Source organism: Catharus ustulatus, chromosome 4, assembly GCF_009819885.2.
Source record: "Catharus ustulatus isolate bCatUst1 chromosome 4, bCatUst1.pri.v2, whole genome shotgun sequence".
In the NCBI taxonomy this organism is placed as follows: Eukaryota; Metazoa; Chordata; class Aves; order Passeriformes; family Turdidae; genus Catharus; species Catharus ustulatus.
In genome coordinates this window covers 20,743,470-20,764,100 of record NC_046224.1, presented here as the reverse complement: position 1 = coordinate 20,764,100, position 20,631 = coordinate 20,743,470, and the positions used below count along the sequence as shown (strand labels likewise).

Below are 20,631 nucleotides of genomic sequence, written 5' to 3'. Positions count from 1 at the left end.
AATAGGTTTTGGTACTGACAATCTTAATATTAACCATAAATCTAAACTAAGTGCATAAAGACTTCAGATACTGAAACAAATGAAATAGATTCTTGAATCCTACACACAGAACAGTTTGATTAAAAAGCTCCGAAAGCATGCAATTCCATTCATCTGAGAAATAAAGTTCATTTTAATCTAAACTGCTTCCTCTCACATCATGCATCAGGGTTCAATCTCACCAGGTTACCCTGCCTGTCAACAGAACAAACTTTGACTTCAAACAAAAAGTCCACATATACAAATGTACTTGTGGGTACATAGTTAGATACAACCATAAATAAAAACAAAATATTTGAAGTTTGCCCTACGGATAATGCAATAACTAGAAATAGCAAAGAAACAAATTAGATCTTTAAAGCTATAGCAACGCAATTAGCAAGAGCCTATCTTGTTACAGTGGTTCTGGATTCCAGGAACATCCAACCAATCAACCATCCCTCTGACTTCAGACTGTGAAACCAGCATTAGCACAATGAAGGCACACTCTGGCAAATAATAAACTAATTTTTAATCTTCCCACATCGGCAAACAATTAAGGCTGATATATATTTGTAGCTTATTTCAATAATTCTGTGGGAAAATCAGATAAACTGCAAGAAAGCCAAGTTTTCACCTTCCATGACATGAAATTCTCTCGGTGAATGCTGTCTTCTAATAGAAGTAATCTACTTTTTAAATAGATAGATTCTTTAAAATAATTCCCCTGAGGACAAGATGAAGTTCAAATGAGGCTGTGCAGAAGAAACCAAGAGATGGGAAGGGATGGGAAACAATATTTTCTTTTTGCCTTCAAATGCGATTTGGCAGTACTGGGAGGAGAAACACTATTTGCAAAGCTGCTCTTTCAGTTGCTGCTATTCTTTCAGGACTCATTTATGCTCCTCCACAATACAATTTTTAAAAACATTATGTTTGCTCTCTCAGTTGTTTTTCAAGCTGGAGCACTTAAAGTTTATGCAGAAAGCCTTTGAATAATTTGTACTTTCTGCTGAAACACACCATTACTGGTACTTTGTTAAAGGGACTTAGAAACAGCCAAGTTTCAGATCCATGCCTTTTGTTAGACACTGAGGTGGCAGTGCCAAGTGCAGTCACTTTCCAGTCTTTAAAAGGAAATGCCATGTTTTTAACATCACTAAGACAGTTGCACCTTTTAACTCATGCCAGTGACCTACTGCATATTTTGAAGTGACTTCAGAAAAGCATCTAAGAGAACATAGCATCTGCCTGCTGCAAGGAGACACACTACTTGAGAAAACAGAACTGCAGGGCCATCCCAAGATCTTACCAGTTACCTGTGAAGGGAAACAACCCTTCTTGGTGAACCAGTCCTAAAGAAGTTCTTTTAACAATAAAAGCAGTCTTCCATCCCTAAAAGCCAGGCAAAAGCCAACATTTAGTGTAGCTGAACCTCCTTTGGTGACACTATTGCAGATACAACGAGTCAATGAAATTTGATGTGAACAACCTTCTGTCTGCTTGTTTCTCCCGGTTTATGGAAAGTTATCAAAAAAGCTGTCAGGACTAATACTCCAGAATGCAGACTGGGTCAGCTACTCAGGCCACCTATTTCAGCCAACCCCATGTTTATTTCAAATGTAGTAGAGTTAATGTGATTAGTCACTCCTTTGATACATTACAGCCACATTGAAGGATTTTTTTTCCCACTTTTTCCTTTGTCACATACATATTTTTCTGCCGAAATAAAATTACACATTTAAAAATAGGCATCTTGCTACCCAAAAAAGCAGGATGCCTGTCTTTCACTGTCATGCCTAAAAATCTTGCAAAGATTTAAAAAAAACCAAAAAACAAACTGTACAAGTGTAAAACCAAGCTAGAGAGATGAAGACAGACACTTATGTATCAAGCCTTATTTGAAACAGTATCACCTATATAATAATAGGAAAAAAATTCAACAGTATTCAGAAAACAGTTGCAGTATTAGCACTGAAAAGGCACTGGAAGGAAGGGTGGGTGTGCAAGATGAGATTTTGAAACAGATGGAGAAATAGCAGGACTTAAAGGACAGGTGCTGTGGATGAAGTTCTATCAGAGATCATGACAAAATTACACCAAGAAAGCCAGGCCCTTGTAGTAAATGCAGCAAGTGTATAGAAGTTAAGGGACAGGACACTAGAGCTATGAAAAGGAATATCCACAGCAGATTTCAATCTTGACACTGATTTAATATTCTGGAAATTAATCTGAAATCCCACTTCCATTTAATTTAGTTTAGTTTAAACCTGGATGCATAAAAACTAAACTCCTCCAAAGAAACAAATGAGCAAGCCAAAAGTTTATTTTCAAAATAGATGAATTCCATACTGTGCTGAACACTACTTCAGTGAAACAGAAAATCAGTTATGATGGGAAATAAAAGCAGAATGAATTTCAAGGTAGGGATATACACAGACACAAAGCATCTCCTAAAGAGGAAGGATGGAGGACTAAGAACCTTCATGGAAAAAGTGGGGTGCTCTGAGCAAAAGGATTGGTGAGAAGAACAAAATGTTCAATGGCAAAGGCAGTACTAAGCCATCTCTGTTGAGGAAACCAGGATATATAAGCACAGGTAGAAGCAAGAATGGAAAGAGCAGAGGGTTGTTTACAGAAGGTACTTTTCATTTTACAATTTCAAAGCAGTTTCAAATGAGGAGTGGCAACACATCCACTTCTGAGAGCAGTTGCTCTGCACTCCGGAAAAGACAGAAGCCTTTGGAAATGCCATACGTGGCACCTACAACCATTAGTTGTATCAGCCAAGATGTTTTTATCCCTAACCAGAAAAAGACTTCAGGCAGGCATAGATCTAACCAGGTGGCACAGAAAAGATGACACTCAGCTGCCATGCTTTCTGCCCAGCTGCTGTTGGAAAGCCAAATATCAAGGAACACCACTAAGTGAGCAGTCTTCCTTAAAAGATTAGGACAGAAAATTAATAGACTAATGTCTCTCTTACTGTTAAGAGTAAGGAAACCAATACTTAAAACACGCATTAAAACTTTCATATACTGGCAGGTCAAGAAGAAAAGTATAGGAAAATGTTTGACTATGGCATCCAAATAAAGGGATGTGAGGCAACACTGTTTAAGTCACATTCTTATTGCTAGCATATGGGATTAAATGCCTTTTCTACACAGCACTTGTAGAATTTTTACAGCATGCTGACCTCAACAGCCATACCACATGGTCCAAATCCCCTTTTAAAAAGGCACAGTAACAGAGCACACCCAAAACCCTGTATCAAATTATTATCCTGAGACCATAGGAAAATGTCAGCTGCTATGCCACAAATTCGTTGTTTCCTTCCAAGACTGTATAAAACAAGGCATGGGGTGTGTGTTTGTTTTCAGAAAAGAGAAACAACCCAGGGAGAGAAGACAAAAAGACAAAGACAAAATAACAAAACGTGTCTCAAATGGAAATGCAATTACATTATGGGAAAATAGCAGGTCAATAGTAAGGAGTCTTAGTATGAAAGGGAAAATATGTTAACCCTTATTCTGATAGCTCATTCTCTTTTGTGCTGTAAATAGTCTTTAAATAATATAACCACAGCCAATACATAGGAATCTTCCCTTGTTTTACTAAAATCTTGTCTAAAAGATAGCATCAGGCAAGAAGGGATTTGATGTTCAAGACAAGTTCAATGTCTAGGGACATAGAGGCCAGAAAATTTAAAGCAGCAGAAGATGCAACACCATAAATTGCTCAGAAATGGAAGAACTCAGTACTTAAAGTAAGTGTGAAGATGTTGGACCTTCTCAATAAAGCTGTCATTGCTTTGTCCTCTCTGCTACCAGCTACTGCTTCACAAAAACCTCAATGCAGCCATGACAAAAACACACATGCTAATCTGTGTCTGGATAAGGAATGCAACACCACTACCACAGACACTGCTAGGGGACATCCAAAATTAATAGAGCTGTCTACCCATTAACTGTCTCATTTTTAAATACACATAGTACCAATAAGGATGCATATATTCAACAGATATAAGCCACAACATCAAAAGGAAAAGATCTTAAGAGATTTTGATCTTAAGAAATTTTAATTCTTCATTATATTCTGTTACACAGACTTATTACATTTAACCCTCATGTTTTGAAATATCAGGAACAGCTCACAGAATCCCACAGCAGCTTCTGTATCAGTCAGCTGCATGGTTAATATATCTTGATGAACTTTACAATGGTTATCTTCAAAGACAATGAACAAAACATTTTTTCACCATCCTAAATAGGGCTTAATTCTTTATGCTGTGTCCACTTGATTCTTTCCTCTATTTAGATTTTTAATATGTGTATGATATACATAAATTGCCTCTATTCAAAAAGCATTTGGACAATGCTTTGAGATGTATGATTTAATTTTTAGGTTTCCCTGTGCAGAGTCAGAAATTGAACTTGATGATCCTTGTGGGTCCCTTCCAACTCAGAGGTTTCAATTATTTTTTTGGGGAAGAATATATACACATTATTGTGTAGGAGCAATCTTGGAAGAGTTTGAACTACCTCATTATTATGGACTACAGAGAGCTTACAATTAAGTTTTACATTCAGGGTAATTATGGAATTAATAAATGAAGTAATAGCCAGTGTTTCAAAATGTCAAGTACTTCATCTTGCACAGAACTAATGGGGAAAGTGGACTAACCATTTTCAACTTTTCCTAATACATTTAGCTTTGTGAGTTTGTTACTGTACTTCTATGTAACAAAATCAATGACTACCAACCATTCAGTAAATTCAAGAAATAAAACTATATATAGCAACTTTGAAATTAATATGCATACATCTCATTTTGTAAGCATCTCAAAAACACACTGTTAATCTGAATCCTACCTTATTCTATGATCCCATACTATACCTATTATTTTTGAACACACCACCAGGCAGTAGGGTAGCAAAGATGACAGTGTACTAGCTATCAGATTACAAAGAGTTTCCTGTTATACTATAGTAAAATAAAGGCACACACCCACCCACACTGTTGTCAGTAAATCAATCTTTCCCTTGGCATTATCTGCAGAACTAAGCACAGCTGCTGGCCAATATTCTTAGGGTAGCTTGCATACAATCTAGGGTAAGATTGCTTGTAGCAACAATCACACTGTCCTCGAAGAAGTCACTGAACTTTCCTCCTGAAGCACAGTTACACATTTATAATTTCACAGTAAACCACCTAATCAATCCCACTCCAGAGAGAAGCAATAAGCTTAAATTGTCCCTGAAAATGACAACATGAAACATCTGCTACAGTTTGAAAAATGATACAGTGGGAGCAGAAAAAAAAATTACTTTGGGAATCAATCAATCAAAAAGTTCATTTAAATATGGGTTGGGGACAAATGTATGCCTGATGAATATGACACATTTCAAGTACATGCATAATAAATCTATGAAGTCAATCATGTGTCATTGTGTCACTTCACTGGAAACCACAGAATTAGTTAATAAATGCTACTTCCTCTGAGAAATAAGTAACCAAATGCCTCATAGAAATTATTTTTAAATGAGAGCTTAATTTAAAAAAAAATAAATGAAGGTAGTGCCTGTGTTTCTCCATTTTAATTGGGTACACATCACAGAACAGCCCTGCCTGAAGCTGTGAGCTTATGAATACAGCACAGCTCTGATTCTCAAATAAACAAAAGGCAGTTTCAGCAAATTACATTTGACGTGTCACACAAGCATTTAAAATTCATGTGAATAATAATGCCTAAAGCAGAAACAGCAGCAGTTTAAAAGATACCATTTTCTTATAACAAGCTTCCATACCACAAATACACCTAGTGAAACCAACTCAAATTTAGAAAGCCTAGAAAATATACTAAGATAGGAATTTATAGAAGTTATGAGATCTGCTTGTTTTGACATAAATAAAAAGCTTGGAAAGGGTTGATTACATAGAGCAGGCAGACACGGACTAATGTGCCTGTTCTCACCCCACTTTTTTTTTAACCAGTAACTGGTCCAGTATTAGCTACTTTAGGAATTCATAATCCTGTAAAAATCTGTGATCCAAGGCCTTAAGAAACATGCGGCTTTTACAGCAGTAAGTGGGTCTCTGCTAGACAAAATGTGAAGTTTCACCTGCCCTTGGTTTCTTTTCCAGTTACATCTGAACCAGCCAAGTGGGTAGTATCTACTAAAACACCCTAATATGGACTAACAAGAGACAAGAAAAAGGAGCTTCAGGTGTACTACAGTTAACTGTTCCATACTGCTAAACAGCTGTTATGATATGCACTGCCTTTCTAGCAGGTGAGCTAGGGTTTGTTATAAACCACTATAAAAAAAGTCTCATAGATGTGAGTTCTCTGTACTCAGACACAACCCCAACCCCACCAGACAGATGTATCTGTAAATTACATGAGGAAAGTAGGAAAATTCTGTAATTACTTGCTACTGATAGATTAAAAGCAAACAAAGAACAGGAAATTATTTTTTCAAACTGAATATAAAATGGATTCATTGAGAAACCTGTACTCTAGATGTAGATTTTTAAGAAAAGGGTCACCTCCTGACTTTCAAATGATTTGTACTTCTGAAGTAGTTAGAGCACTAAAATAAATAAATACAAATCCATAACCCAGAAAACTAAACCAAAACTGAGACTTCAGCTGATTTCTGGCAGCAGAAAAATAAAAAGGAGTAATCCATCCTTGTGCAAATTACTCTTTTTTCAAGAGGTATCAAAGCTGCCGTACATCAGTTGAGAATGGCTTGTACCCAGCAACTGCTATCTAAATGTCAGCCAGTCAATGAACAATGTTTTCAATAAGGAGAGATTACAACCAATGCAAAGGAACTTTCCATGGTTACTACAGCAGATGTTTGTTTTGGTTTTTGCATGGTATTTTCCAAAAATATTTTTAGATTAATCGGTTGTAGCAGTTGCATTTAAAAAAAGGACATACTTAAGTATCAATTCTGTTACCTTAAAACATATGGGGGAAGTACAGGCCCTGGGCTGTGCATCAACCAGTACCACACAACCTGCTCTTCAGAAGTTGAAAAGAATATGTACAAGTCTTCTACAAACACAAAAAGCATCCCTTTCAAACTGCTAACTAAAATTAAAATAATGCAATACTTCAGCAAACCTAGAATCAACCTGTACTATGAACAGATCTTTTTGAAAATTAAAGGATTTTCCTGGTCCCCCAGGCCGTAAGATAGTCTTGTTACCGACCCCTCAAAGTAGAAGTTTTTACAATTGAGTGGTAGAGTTGAAAAGCGATGTCTTGTTGGTTTTCTGAAAGTTCTACGTAGCTTAGGGGAAAGACAGCAACAATGCAGCTGTGGATTTGTTGGAGCTGTACTTTGTTACTCCATGCCAGAAACAATTTATTTTTTTTGTGCAACCACTATCATTTCGGGCTTAAAACTTTGCCGCTGCCAGTATAAAGAATTCTGAACCACTGGCATTTGTAGTAGGGACCTTGTTTGTATTTGAATCAGCCTAAAGACCCTACAGCAGTATGGTAGCTGCAACAGGCCTTCAAAGAGGACAAAGTACAGCAAAGTAACAGCCAAAACTGGTTCTTGTACTAGAGCATCAAAAAACCACTAACTTTTCCTAGGTCACTTTCCTGTAGTAAAGCCAGTACTTGCAAAACCCATGAAAAGAAAATAATGCTGGCAACATCTCAAGGAGCAGTTTTCTCCACCTCAAGGCTACAAAGAGCTAACAGAGACTTTCTACCTGCAGTTCATTATTCATGTAATACAAATTTTTCCTCTGTTACAAGAAAACAATCTGGGATAAGCTAAATTGGAAATATGGAAGGACTTCAAACGCCAGAAGTGAATCAAGACAATTATTGTTACAATTAGCTCCTTAGTTGTAATGTTTGATGCAAGAGTCTATTAATCCACTCAGGGCAGCCTAAACTGGTCTGACTGCACTTTTATTTTTCTCCAACATCACAACCCTCAGAATCAGGATGAATCCTCTTACACACATTGCAAGCATCCATTCAGTGAAGATTAGCATAATATTAAGGCCGTCTGAAGTACAGAAACGAACAACACTGAATGTTTTATTGTGCAGCCATTCGGTTATGCACAAGAGGGAACAACCCAGCCAAGACATCTGGCGCAAATTACCATCATTACAATTTTTTGCACGACTTTAGGAACTCTGGTCAACACCTGCATGCCAACATGAAAGTCACAATGCACTTCCAGGGCCTATTTTTAAGTAAAGCCAGTCTGGCAAGACTGAAGAACCAAAATACCAATCTGCTTTGGCACAAAATTAAGCGGGCACATAATACTCCACCTTCCTTATAAAGCTCAATATTTACAAGGCTAAATACCCAGTTACTTTTTTTTTTTTAATACAAAGGACCTATTTAAAACAATATTCTTCCCTCTGTTCACAATGTAGTATGACAGTCAAGAGATAAGTCTACTGCTTGTTGCTGGCTATTTCCTTTTCCTGTTCTGATTCAGAGAAGCTGAGAGCATGAATTAAGTCATATTTACCGCTGTCCCTATGCACCTACCTGATATAGGGATCCCTCCCAGACCTGTGCTGTGTTGTGGTGGGAGATTCAAGTCCAAGAAATTACTATTTGAGGTGGGATTTGCTGTGTGGTTCAAGTGCATGATGCTATTGCGTGGGAAGGCCATCCAAGGATAGCGAGCTGCTTGGCCTGGAAAACTGAAGGAGTTGTAAACTGCTCGATGCTGTTGAAACTGTGGAAACCTCTGTGGCATGACTGGAAAGGTGCTACTGAGAGAGTTGGCATTTGTGGGTGCAGCAGGATGCAGGAATCCAGAACCTGGCCCTTTGGCAGTTGTAGTGTGTGGGGTAGGGTTCTGAAGAGATGTGGGCGAAAGGGAAGGTTGGTCTTGGACTGACAGTTCCTTCTCAATCAGGTCTGCTAAGGCTTTGCGGGTGATGTCAAAGGGATCAAACCCTAAGTCGTCCTCTTGCTGTTTGGAGGAACCAAACCCAAAAGCTGCTTGCCAGTCTGTGGAGGAGGACACTGGTATAGTTTCTGTTGGAGAAGAAAGGAACAGGATTTAGAACCAGAATTAGAAATCATTTTTCCATATAAGAACTTCAACCTGTGTATCTGACTGTGGTCTTCTATCTTTCATATAATACTACTTTACATGCTCCCCAAAGACACAATCATCATCTTAGTATGCTATTTTCAGATCAAACTGTCAGAATTCTACTAAAGGTGAAGTGCTAGAAGCAGCAAACAACATTTTTACTGCATAATTGCTCTGTTCTTGAACTACAGAAAAGCCTTTCTACAAAGTATTTTCAGGAATAGTCCCAAGTAGAAAGAGACCCATGACCACTTGCTTAGAACCTTCTTTACCCCATATTACTTCATGAAAGTGTGAACAAGCAGAATCTAAATAAGGTTGTTATTCAGTTCAATATTTTGTTTTCACTATTAATGCTGTGCAATAAAGATAAGCAGGATTTTCCTCTCAAAAGAAAGAGCCTCAGCAGTAGTTCAAAAAACAAAACCAAAAGCAACAAAGACAAACAAAACCCATTAAAAAATCTCCAACTGTCTACCATTATGAAGAGAAACAAGCCAAATTCTTGAGGAGACACAATGATAAACTGCATTACATGATAGTGTTAAATATTTTGAGACAGTTATCAGAATTTGTCTTCATTTTCAGTTACTACTTTTTTTCATGACTGAGTGAAGTTTATTATTCAGGTTCAGTGAATGCTGGTCTATCTTCTCATTTTTCCTCAATATTGTAGTCAAGCAAGCTGCCAAGTACAGGGTAGCATCACAACATTAACTCCCTCTGCTGGTAAGGATCTGGTCTCCCACTTGCAGAAGGTTCAGTATTCTCTCAAAGAAGAAATCGACACTTCTATTTTCACTCTAAAATCCATGATGATAAAGAGTTGCTAAACCAACAAGAACTTGTCCCTTTGTTTTCTTATTTAAACAGCAACCATACACCTTACATAATCTCTACCACCTGGAAATTGCTCTCACTGCTACTTAATCCTCACAAAATTGGTGCATGAAGTGTCTTAGCAGAAAGGAATTTCCTTGGCAATAAATATTGTTTACAAACAATTATATAACCAGGAGCAAGATAAAACTCAAAAGATAACTCATCACTAAGTAAATCAACTATATAATAACATTATTTACATTCAATTTTTTACTGATACTGTTTCATTTAGTTTTCTAACAGTTCCCTCAAACTTATAATTTGTGAGCTCTTAAATACTGTTAACCATTCCCAAGACTATATAATTACAACTAAATCGATGTTTCATGCATATGACAAGGTATTTCATAGAAGAGTACCTGAAAAAATACAGGTATCTTTCAGTTGATGAAATTAAAACATAGCTTGCCTGAATTTATACAATTTCACCTCAGAAAGAGAAAGATGAGACACCTTCAGATAATTATTGAAGATACTGAGAAAATTCTGAATGCTACAGAAAGCTTCTGATATCAGAATTACAGATTATCACACCAATATATACTGATACCATGTGTTTTCCCCACTCTCAATAAAAAACTGTAACACTAAGTATTAAAGTGTACATGTCACATCCTGTGCATGTTGCTAAGAAAAACTAAAACGGGCACTCTGATAATTAAGCCATGCAGCTTGAAAACTCTGCAAAGTTTCTTTAAGAAGAAACCTTTAGGTCAGTGCAATTCATCTGCAGTTAAGTGACAAATTTTAACCATTTCTAAGGAGGAAAAACACAGTACAGAACAAGTCCTAGAGTTTTAGTTTCTACAGAGTTTTAAGCTCTGTACAACTCTGTACAGGTTTTAAGTAACTGCAAAAGTAAGCAATACCAGCCATGTAACCTGTGGATGTACCTGATGTGAAGAGGCTCTGTGGTTCTGGTGCTGTGGGCCAATCACTTGAAGTCTGTGGAGAGCTGGGGAATGGAGGAAGCCCACTAGGGATGGGGTTAGGATGCCGGAAGTTGTCAGAGAAGAGTGACTGTGATTCTGTTACAGCCCCTTCAAAAGGAGACCGTGCACTGTGATTAGATGAACTGATGGGTATAACTGGATTGGGTTTTGTTAAACCAGGTGGTGGTGAAGGTGTGTCACTGTTTGTTATCTACAAGCAAGAGAGAAACAGAGAAATTAGGACTTGAGTTTACATATAAAATATTCTTCACTAACTCAGATGAAAAGTTTCCTCCAAACTTCTGGCCCCTATTAGGTTTGTTAATACATAGCTCAGCACAAGGTCAAACAAAAAAAAAAAAATCAACTTAGGAATAACATTTTAAAATTTTGTTTAAAATTATCACAGAATCAACTAGAGTGGAAAAAGACCTCTGAAATCACTGAGTCCAACCTATGACTAAACATCACCTTATCAACTAGACCATGACACTAAGTGCCACATCCAGTCTTTTCTTAAACAGCCCCAGAGACTGAGACTCCACCATCTCCTGGGACAGCCCATTCCAATGCCCAATTATGATACACTTCAGAAAATACTTGCTTCTCTCTGCAAGTTGCACTAAGTCCTCAAACCCACTTGTTACTTTCAGAGCACTTATCTTTGTGTCTTACCTGCTGAGAGCTGTCACCATTTCCTATACTGAGGGAATCTGAAGGTTTATCGATAGGGCTGCAAAAGTGGGAGGGGAAAAAGACAGTAAGAGACTCAAGTATTCAACAGGAAAAATCAACATTTGTTTTTGTAGTGGAAGAAAAGCCTTAAAATAAAGACAAAAATTAAGAAGTAGGAATTACGGAAAAAAGTCCACTTATTTTTAATGAAACTGCTTTTTTAATCATAAGCATTCCAATCATTTGTCATATACGGTAATACTTCTTTTCACCACTCTCCAATTCTGCTTGCGGAGTGCCTTAAGGAACAAAAGAAAAGTTTTGACCATGTTCATAGCAACTCTGTGCCATACAAAACCCCAGAACTCTATGCTGTGAAAGTATTTTGTAACAGTCAGTTCCATCTATGATACGTCTGTAAAGAAACCAGAAAAGATCTATTTTCCAAACACACAAGTTTTCAGTTTCCATACAAATCCTAAATAAATCTGGGAGAGATAAAATATTAATTTAATGATTTAGTCTCGATGGTAAGTTAATCTTCCCACCAGCCTTTAAGATTTTAATTTGCAGACATTAGTCCCAAGTTAAAAGAACTGAGGTTTGAGATGACAGAAGGGGGAAAAAAGTAGCATAAAAAACTGCCAAAAATAAGGATAATATAAGACACAGCAGAAAACCACCTCAAAAAGCCATTCACTCAAATTATTGTGACTTGGCTGAAATGGCACATCTCAGGATTCAAGATTCTTATGGGCATCTGTGAGTTGCCTCAATCATGCTGAATACCTCACTAATGAAATTGTATTATTGAATTTCATACTAAAATATTTACTTTGCAACTTCAAGGTACTCTTTCATCTACCCATGAGGAAAGATGCACAAGAATCAGGTTGCACAGGCCAATACACAGATTCTACAAACAAGCATCAGAAGCAAGAACATTTCAGTTCCACTAAGAGGCCAAAATGCGATACAAGTCAATTTACAATCATGATGTTGAAAAATATATATAACAACTTATTTCAACTGGGCGCAGACTTCAGATTCTAGAGACACCTTGCTTTCAAACAGCCCTTGTTGCTGGAAAGTTTAATTACTGCATACAGCCATATAGTAATGTCAACAATTCATTAGATTCCTTCCACTTGTAATTTTTCCCTTCACACCAAAATGACTAACTGAAACCCAGCAGAATTCCTTCTCCATTCTGAAAGAAACTGTGTAAAAGTGTAAAAGTAATCATCAATACATTTTTGGTGAAAGAAGAGCACTGATTGAGTCAGTATGTCAAACAGATAAATTAAGCTGAAATATTTATGACTATAAGAGAAAAATCAGTTACTCCAGTGAAGATTAATAAATACTCTCCAGTTAGTGATCCAACAGCATGAATAAAGCTCTTCCATTTGAAACACATTGCTTTTGAGTAGTAATTTCTAAATACCTATATCACGGAATCTTGGTGCAGACTCTTCATTACACAATCAATTCTGATTGAAGAAGTTACATTCCAGTCAAATTCTCTTCCTACAGAGCTAACAGTCACAATACTGCAGTTTAAAAAGCTATGAGTAAGACAACTTTTACTGACAATCTAAATGATGAAAATATTTATTATACTTGAACCTGCCTAAAGAGCCTTTATTTGCAAGACAGATTTCCAGCCCTCAGGAATGAGTAAGGTTTATTATCTATTGACTACAATATTTTTATTTACATTAAATACATTCTTTTCAGGAAAAAAAAGAATTGCACATCACTACTGAGATGCAATTCACAGGCTCCTCTGATCGCTCCTCAATGGCACTGCTATTTAGCCCAACAAGAAGGTACCACTTTCAACAACACTCTCCATTTTAATGCATTGGTTCAACATTGATTTGAAATTAAGATTGTCTACCTAATCACCAGCACCACTGCTTGAAGAATTAGGGTTTACCTTGTTTTTTTTCCCATCCAACCTCTGAATGAGCCTGATATTTATTACCTAAAGGGTAATAAAGGGGTCCATAAAGACCAAATCTGTATGACTAGAGACTGAGATTACAACTGCAAGTGATGCATAAGGTGGAAGAGGACACCAGTTCTAATCAAGAAGAGCATCAAAAAAGAAAAAACGTTGGCTGGCAATAAGAGATTATTGTAAGTATATGAATTATTTCCTCTACACAAAGAAGCCTCAGTTGAATCTGCTGGCCTGTTGTCCCTCTGAGTGGTAATCGGGGAACCCCTTCCTCTGTGCTGTGTTTCTGGAACACGTCACTGGAAGGAAATGACAGACACTTTAGCCCTAACATTCAACTTCCTTCTATTGAAGCTTTTCCAAGTGACAAGCCTCCTGATGTACAGCAAGTAGCATGTTACTTTTGTGGAAGCTTCTGTATAGAAAAAAAGGAAGGGTTCAGCTGTGACTGGGACTGTGCAGCTGTAGAAGCTGTTGATCCCCTGGTTATTCTGTTCCCCATAGCCATTACCTGTACTGTCACTGATTTCATGTTAGGATTCTCCTGCAGTCTGCCAATCAGTCCTTTTAACATGGGCTGCACTAAGCCCAGCTTTCTGTGACCTGATCAGGATTTGTATCTAGTTCTCGAACCAGAGAGACTGAAGAATAATTCCCTCCACACCAACGAGTGAGAGAGAAAGCAAGCTATCTGAAGTATAAAAGGCAGCACAATTACCCGAAATCTGAGTCTGCACCATCTGGAGTCATGTGTTCTGGGTCTGTGCCATTTTCTAATATAGGAGGCGTTTTCCTGTGTTCCATTGTTAAACCGTTGGCTGATTTACTTGAACTCTGTAATGATGGCCAGGCATCTTTGTTATTACTGTTGGGTCTGGAAAAAGGCAAGAGTAAAATAAAATAAAAGTAAAAATAGAAGAGTTCAAGTTATGAAGAAAGTGTTTTAAAAATTGTAAACACTGGGGAAATAAATCCTTGTGCCAGACAATCCATAAGAATATATTTATCTGGACATTATTTTTCAGATTTTAAACGGTGATGACTTGAAAAAATAATTAATGGCACAGGTAGGGTAGAAAGAAAACCAGAGGGAATTCTGCCTTCTTTCCTGAATAGATAGTTGCTTTGCCAATCCTCAAGTCCAAACTTGCCCATTTGAGGGAGAGGAAAAAAATGTAAATAAAAATGAAAAATGCCATCAATAGTTCAAGTGTCCAGACATCAGCATAACTCATTTAGGATTACTTGCTTTAGCCCATAACTATTTTTAAGTACTGTAAATCATGAGCTAAGTCATTCTTTTTTTAATAAATGTTTTATATTCCAGGTTCTATCAAGCCTGGCCACAACAGATGAAGTTTTGTGTTTTACACCTACACAGGAGTCCACAGCTTTACTAACAGACCATGAGGCCAGACAGACAAACACACTGTTCAAGTTACTGCTCCCTTCACTTGTAGTTTAAAGCCATAATTACCTCCCTTCTATAAAGTAATACTAAATTTCATTTTAGAGTGCACATTCGAACTGAAAAAAGTTCAAGAGAGGACTCAAAGCCCAAGTCTTCACTGTAAATACCTACATTCTTGACAGATTTAAGCAAAATGGAATACAGACTATAACCAAATGGATTCAAATAAAGTACCTGCTAACCCTGCCATCTTATTATAAAAGATCTGCTGTCGTGTTCTCAAGTTCTTCTACACTACCTGTAGCTTTTCATTTGCTTCTACAGGAGCTGGTTTTCGTAACCAAGTCCTATCTTCATAAGGAAGTAGCCTTCACCAAAAAGTTGTTAACATCTATGTCCCTCCTGATGTTTCCCTAATTAGTATATTCCTATTACATGGTCCAATATTTACTCTACATCTTTAGGTCAATTTACTAATTTCACAGTCAGAATCTGGAAATTTCAGTAACTATTTATAGCAACACAAACGTTTCCTACTTCTATTAACATAAAATTAGTAATAGTAGCTCCCCTCAAATCTCAATATTTTAAGACTTACTAGTCTGTATCCATCTTTTCTTAACTACCTACACAATACATACACAGACAAGTACCTTGACTAATTTACAGATCTCATCTTGGCTTTGCACACACTTGGACTAAGTTAGAGCTAGTGAGTTGATCAGATACAAAACATCAGGGAATGAAGAGACAGCAGCAGAACACCTGCCATTTAATAGCCTCACTTGTACAAAAATGAACTGAAATCTAGACATACTAAAATTGTCAATCCATTAACAGATTTATTTTAAATATCCAAATTTATATTCACTACAGTACAAAGCCACCTCTATACTAAAACTAACTTTAAAATGCCAGTTAAAAGTCAGTTTTGCATCCAAGGAGAAAGGGAAAGAGAAACAAATTGGCTTATGTTTTGAGGTGTGGGGTTTTTTTGGTTGTAGTTAAGTTCAGGCTGTATGTCTCTGAAGGGCTGCTCTCTAAAAGACCAGCATGTGCTTGGTTCTTCTTGTAGTGTAAGAAAATAATCTTTTCAGTTCTTCAAAAATGTTATCAAGAAAAAAAAAAAAGCTTGATCTGTATTAAATGTGGAATATATCTCCAATTTTAAGAGAACACAGTCACCATGACTACCCATACTAAGAGACAAGTGGCCCTAAGAGATTTTTAACAGTTGTCTTCAGCAGGAAGAAAAGATCTGCAGGTAGGACCTTTAAAATTAAAACAAATGTAGAAAAACAATTATCAGAGTTTAACAAACTCTTTTCTTCTACTGGGTATTTTTAATTAAACATCTACTACTTTCAACTCAACTTCTGTTCCATTCCATTAAGAACCAAATTCTGCACCCCAGAAAGACAAGAACCACTTCAGAGTTGTCAGAGGCTGCAATAAACTGCTAGAAATATAAATATCATATCAATTAATCCTACATAAACAATCCGACACAGAAAGCAATTGGATAGAAACAGTGAAAGAACAATGTGCATTCATCAGTGCAAAAGCTACATTTTTTACTGATGAGATGGGTCTTGACCAAACATACCAAAATCCCAGCTGTAAGAAATTCACTTTGCAACCCTAAAGGTGGTACGTAGGCATTAGCAATGAACAGTCTGAGCTGTGATTATGCTGTTCAACTGACCAGAGAGATTACCTCCAGAAATCACCATTTGCTGCCTTTAGAGTAACATGCCATTTTTTCTGTAAGTGTTAAATGTTTGCACCACAGACTGGCCAAGTTCCAACTCCTAATTGCTTCCTAAAGGCTTAAAAGTTTGCTGCAGTTTCAGATAGTGCATTCTTCCTGTACTGCTATAATTTGTTTTGCTGGGCTCTAATTAGGTTTCAAATTAAAATTAGTTCAGATAAATAACCAATACCCAAATTCAAGTAGTGGTGTATTTGTTTTGCTTGCTGCACTTCACCTTTGAAGTCAATATTGAACCAGTGCCTAAGAAACAAGAAGCTCTGTCCTTAAGAAAAAAGATCCCTCTGGAAGTCCTGACCACTTGCAGTCCAAGTGCATATGAAACTGCCTCCAGAAATTTAAGAAAATAGACCCAGTACACCAGCTGGAATACCAGTTCTCAATTGTATTCTGATTACTGAAGATCCATTCATAGTATTTTAGATACAGTACCCACTTTCTTGCTTACACAGTTGTGCAGCAATGCTGCCACTGGCAAACTACTGTCTGAAAAATTCATTAGTGCATGAACTGGCACACAACACAAATCCTTAATACAAGGCCAAGGTACATATGAAGTGCAATCTTTCACATTCCATTCTGCCCACCTCTTTTATCAAATTCCAACAAAAAGGAATAGAAGAAATTGTCAACAGTTTTTATTTCTTTATCTTAAATAAGACATTTGAATAATTAAGGACTGGTAACCTCACACTTTCATTTATCTTTGTGTGACTATATACTCACATGGAAAAATCTTTTCACAACTTACTGAACAAACCACTTCAACAGACCATTATTTTAGCAAGCCATAATAAATAAGTGGTATCTGCAATTGCAACATAATAGATATATGGACTGCACTATAAATCATGATGTTAAAAAAACATATCAAAGCTATAAGGTATCTCAGATACAAAAGTACAGACTGCATTCATAATAAACAACACAAAGAAAGTAGACATCTGGCCTTTAACAAATACATCTGGCTTTCCAAATATAAAATAAAACATCTTTCAGAATATCTTACTCTGAAGTATTGATCCAAATGCAGAAACACATTTCTTTCCTAAGACACACATTATTTTAGAACAAAGTGGCAGGATAGGGTTAATTTTTGCAGTAGCCAGGAAGGCATGGCTAGGACAAGGAGGCATCAATTCTATACCACTTTAAATCATTTTCTGGGAACTGGGTAAGAGCTCTCTTATGGGTCAGCATAGCCTAGTAGAGAAAGTGGTCAGTACTGTGGGGGCTTCCATGTAGCGAGCAATCGCTTGTGAACCATTTGACTCTTGTGCCCTCTGCCATTTTTATTACTGCTATTACTACTTCTTTTCTTATCTCACTGCTCTTTCCAGTAAATTATTCTGATCTTTACCTTCTGTGCCACCAATTCTCCTCTCCTGTCTGGTATAGGAGAGAGCAAGGAGGAAGAGCGTGGATTGGCTTCAGAGAGAGCATTATATTAGAGAACATTGCTCCTAAACAATGCACCTCTCCACACAGAAAACCTCTTCTATCTTATAATACGTGCTAAAACCAGCAGGCAAGTTGGGGCATCAAACAGGAATAAAAGTTTTCTTTGGAATAGCCAGAAAGAATAACCAGGCAGTCCAGCATCACTACTTACGCATCGTACCTCTGCAGTGCTGTCACTTTGTTCTTGTTCTTGTCAACTGTACCCGTAGATAACTGGAGAAAGTTGGGGTTTAATTTGTATAATTCTTGCAGTAGTTTCTGTTCATATTCCTGGTGCTTACCCGCCTAAGGAAAGAGAAACTCCCAATGAATGAATACTGGTTTAATATAAACATTTATGGTTATAATTTTATATATATACAATATGCCCATATATATATGTCCCAAAGCTTAGTAATTTAGTCTTTACAACTTATCAGGTCACTCCTGTCACACTCAAAACAGTGCTTCTCACTCTCAGCACAGATGTGATCCCAATGGTTGTTGAGAAACTTGCCTAGAAATCACTTGATGTACCTACCTATTTATAATTTTTTGAGACTTCTAAAGCAGAAAAGCACCTACAACCTTACTAGGACTTGCTCCTCAGTTCTAATCAAGAGTTTCACAAATACACCATAGAAATCACCAACAGTGACATCTCCAAGGCAGTCTGCATTTTATATTTCAACCATACTAAGCTTTTCAGAAGATGGGAAAGAACAAAGAATTCCTTTAAAAAAAAAAATATTCCAAAATGAAAGTAACTTTATATTGGCTTAATAAAACAGCTGAGGTGTATGACATGACAAGCCCTATATTCTAAGCAATAACTGATAAATCACTTTTTAACAACTGAAAAATTGAAATATTCTTTCAGCTAATTGAATCAACTGAGAAAACTTCTTGCTTTCAGATTTTGTGGAGATCCAATCCAACTCCAGAGTACTAGAATCTGGCAAGTGAAGAGAGTATTTTTCAGTCTAGATTGCAGGTAACATTCTGTGGCTTAATATATAAAACAAAACAGCAAGATCTACTCCTACCCCCAACATTTAAAGTAATATCTGAAATTTAAGACTAGCATTCATAGTTTTTGTAGGTTGTTATGACACTCCAACCTAAGAATTACTACTTGCAAGTTAAGTATTGTTATGAGTTGAATTGAGATACAAAATAAAACAGTGAATTTGAAGTTGTCAATAGGTTTTCTCTACAGTTTCCAGATACTAGAAGATGTTCTCTAGCTAAGGAAACAACTGATAAAATTTTTGGTCAAGTCTTCTCAATCTTAAGACTGAAACACTGAAGTTACTATCTATCACATCTTCAGTATAGATTTAAAAGCACTCACACCACTTGTGAAAAAAAGTTAAATTTTATATATACATTAATTCCTAACATTTTGTTGGAACAAGAATGGAATTTTTGCAATGGGGATATACCCCTAGAAAAATTTTACAACGTAAAAGAAAAATATAACTTGATTTTTTTTTAAAAAATAAGCATGAATAGACAAAATACAAAAAAATACTACTGCTGATAAACTACATTGCCCTTATGGGTACCTGTAAAAGGTCAACTGCCTAGCTCATTGGATACTTCAGGTCAAACCTATCAATGCCTCCATACTTTTGCTACTTAATTCTCCATTACTGTTGGATTCTGAACATGTCCTTAACATAGTCAACTTACACACCTCTCAAGAAGGACTGAAACATCTGCTGCAGGCAATATCTTACCCACTTTGTCAGTGTCTATACCCAAGTTGTTACCTATAGTAGGAAAAAAGTGTGGTTCTACAGTATGGCTCACCTAAATGTTACCCTTGAAATATTCTGCACCCTGGAAATGGTATGACTGTAGCAACTAGGATGATGCACAGTTTTGCACAATTAACGATTTGCAAAAGTTAAGCAGCTGAATAAGAAGCAGCCTCTCTGGATCTCTCATCTTGCTTTAGTGACTAAAGACTGAATACCACAGCCAGGTACAGCAGAGGCCAGTCTAAAGTTCATTTACTTGCCACATAAATGCAAGAAAGAAACAAGATTAAAATCCTGTATAGGAGCTTGCAGTAATTGTGTTTTATTTATAACAGACAACCCAGAAACTGAACTTGGCATCTCCAACCCACCTAAAATTCACAACTTCACTTTCCAAGACTTCCTGGAATTCTACCAATTCTTTTTATTTTGCCACAATATTTAGATCTATTAATTATTTAACCTAGAATACAAATTCATCCATTGACAATTTTTTTTAAAATGCAGAGTCAAAGTCTGCAACAATGAACATTCAATCTCATTAAACGGACCTGGAAACTCACGGACACTAACCCAAATGCAGGAAAGCTGGCACACCAAAAGAACAGCATATTTGAGAGGTGTGTAATTTCCAGCTACTTTTAAGAAAACAATATGAAATTCAATAAA

At 36.7% G+C, this 20,631-nt stretch overlaps 1 protein-coding gene across 4 annotated transcripts in view; it reads right to left on the bottom strand.

Moving 5' to 3' along the window:
* The window catches only part of CNOT4 (CCR4-NOT transcription complex subunit 4), a 76,449-nt gene that overhangs the window by 8,201 nt on the left and 47,617 nt on the right, over positions 1-20,631 (bottom strand). For 2 of the 4 annotated variants that reach the window (XM_033058387.2, XM_033058389.2), the window contains exons 7-11: positions 18,378-18,502; positions 14,293-14,448; positions 11,609-11,666; positions 10,895-11,144; positions 8,561-9,058 (exon numbers count right to left, since the gene is read on the bottom strand). In XM_033058387.2, coding sequence (XP_032914278.1) covers positions 8,561-9,058; positions 10,895-11,144; positions 11,609-11,666; positions 14,293-14,448; positions 18,378-18,502 — 1,087 coding nt within the window. The remainder of the gene's footprint in view (positions 1-8,560; positions 9,059-10,894; positions 11,145-11,608; positions 11,667-14,292; positions 14,449-18,377; positions 18,503-20,631) is intronic. The other 2 variants (XM_033058388.2, XM_033058390.2) reach the window with 1 other exon arrangement.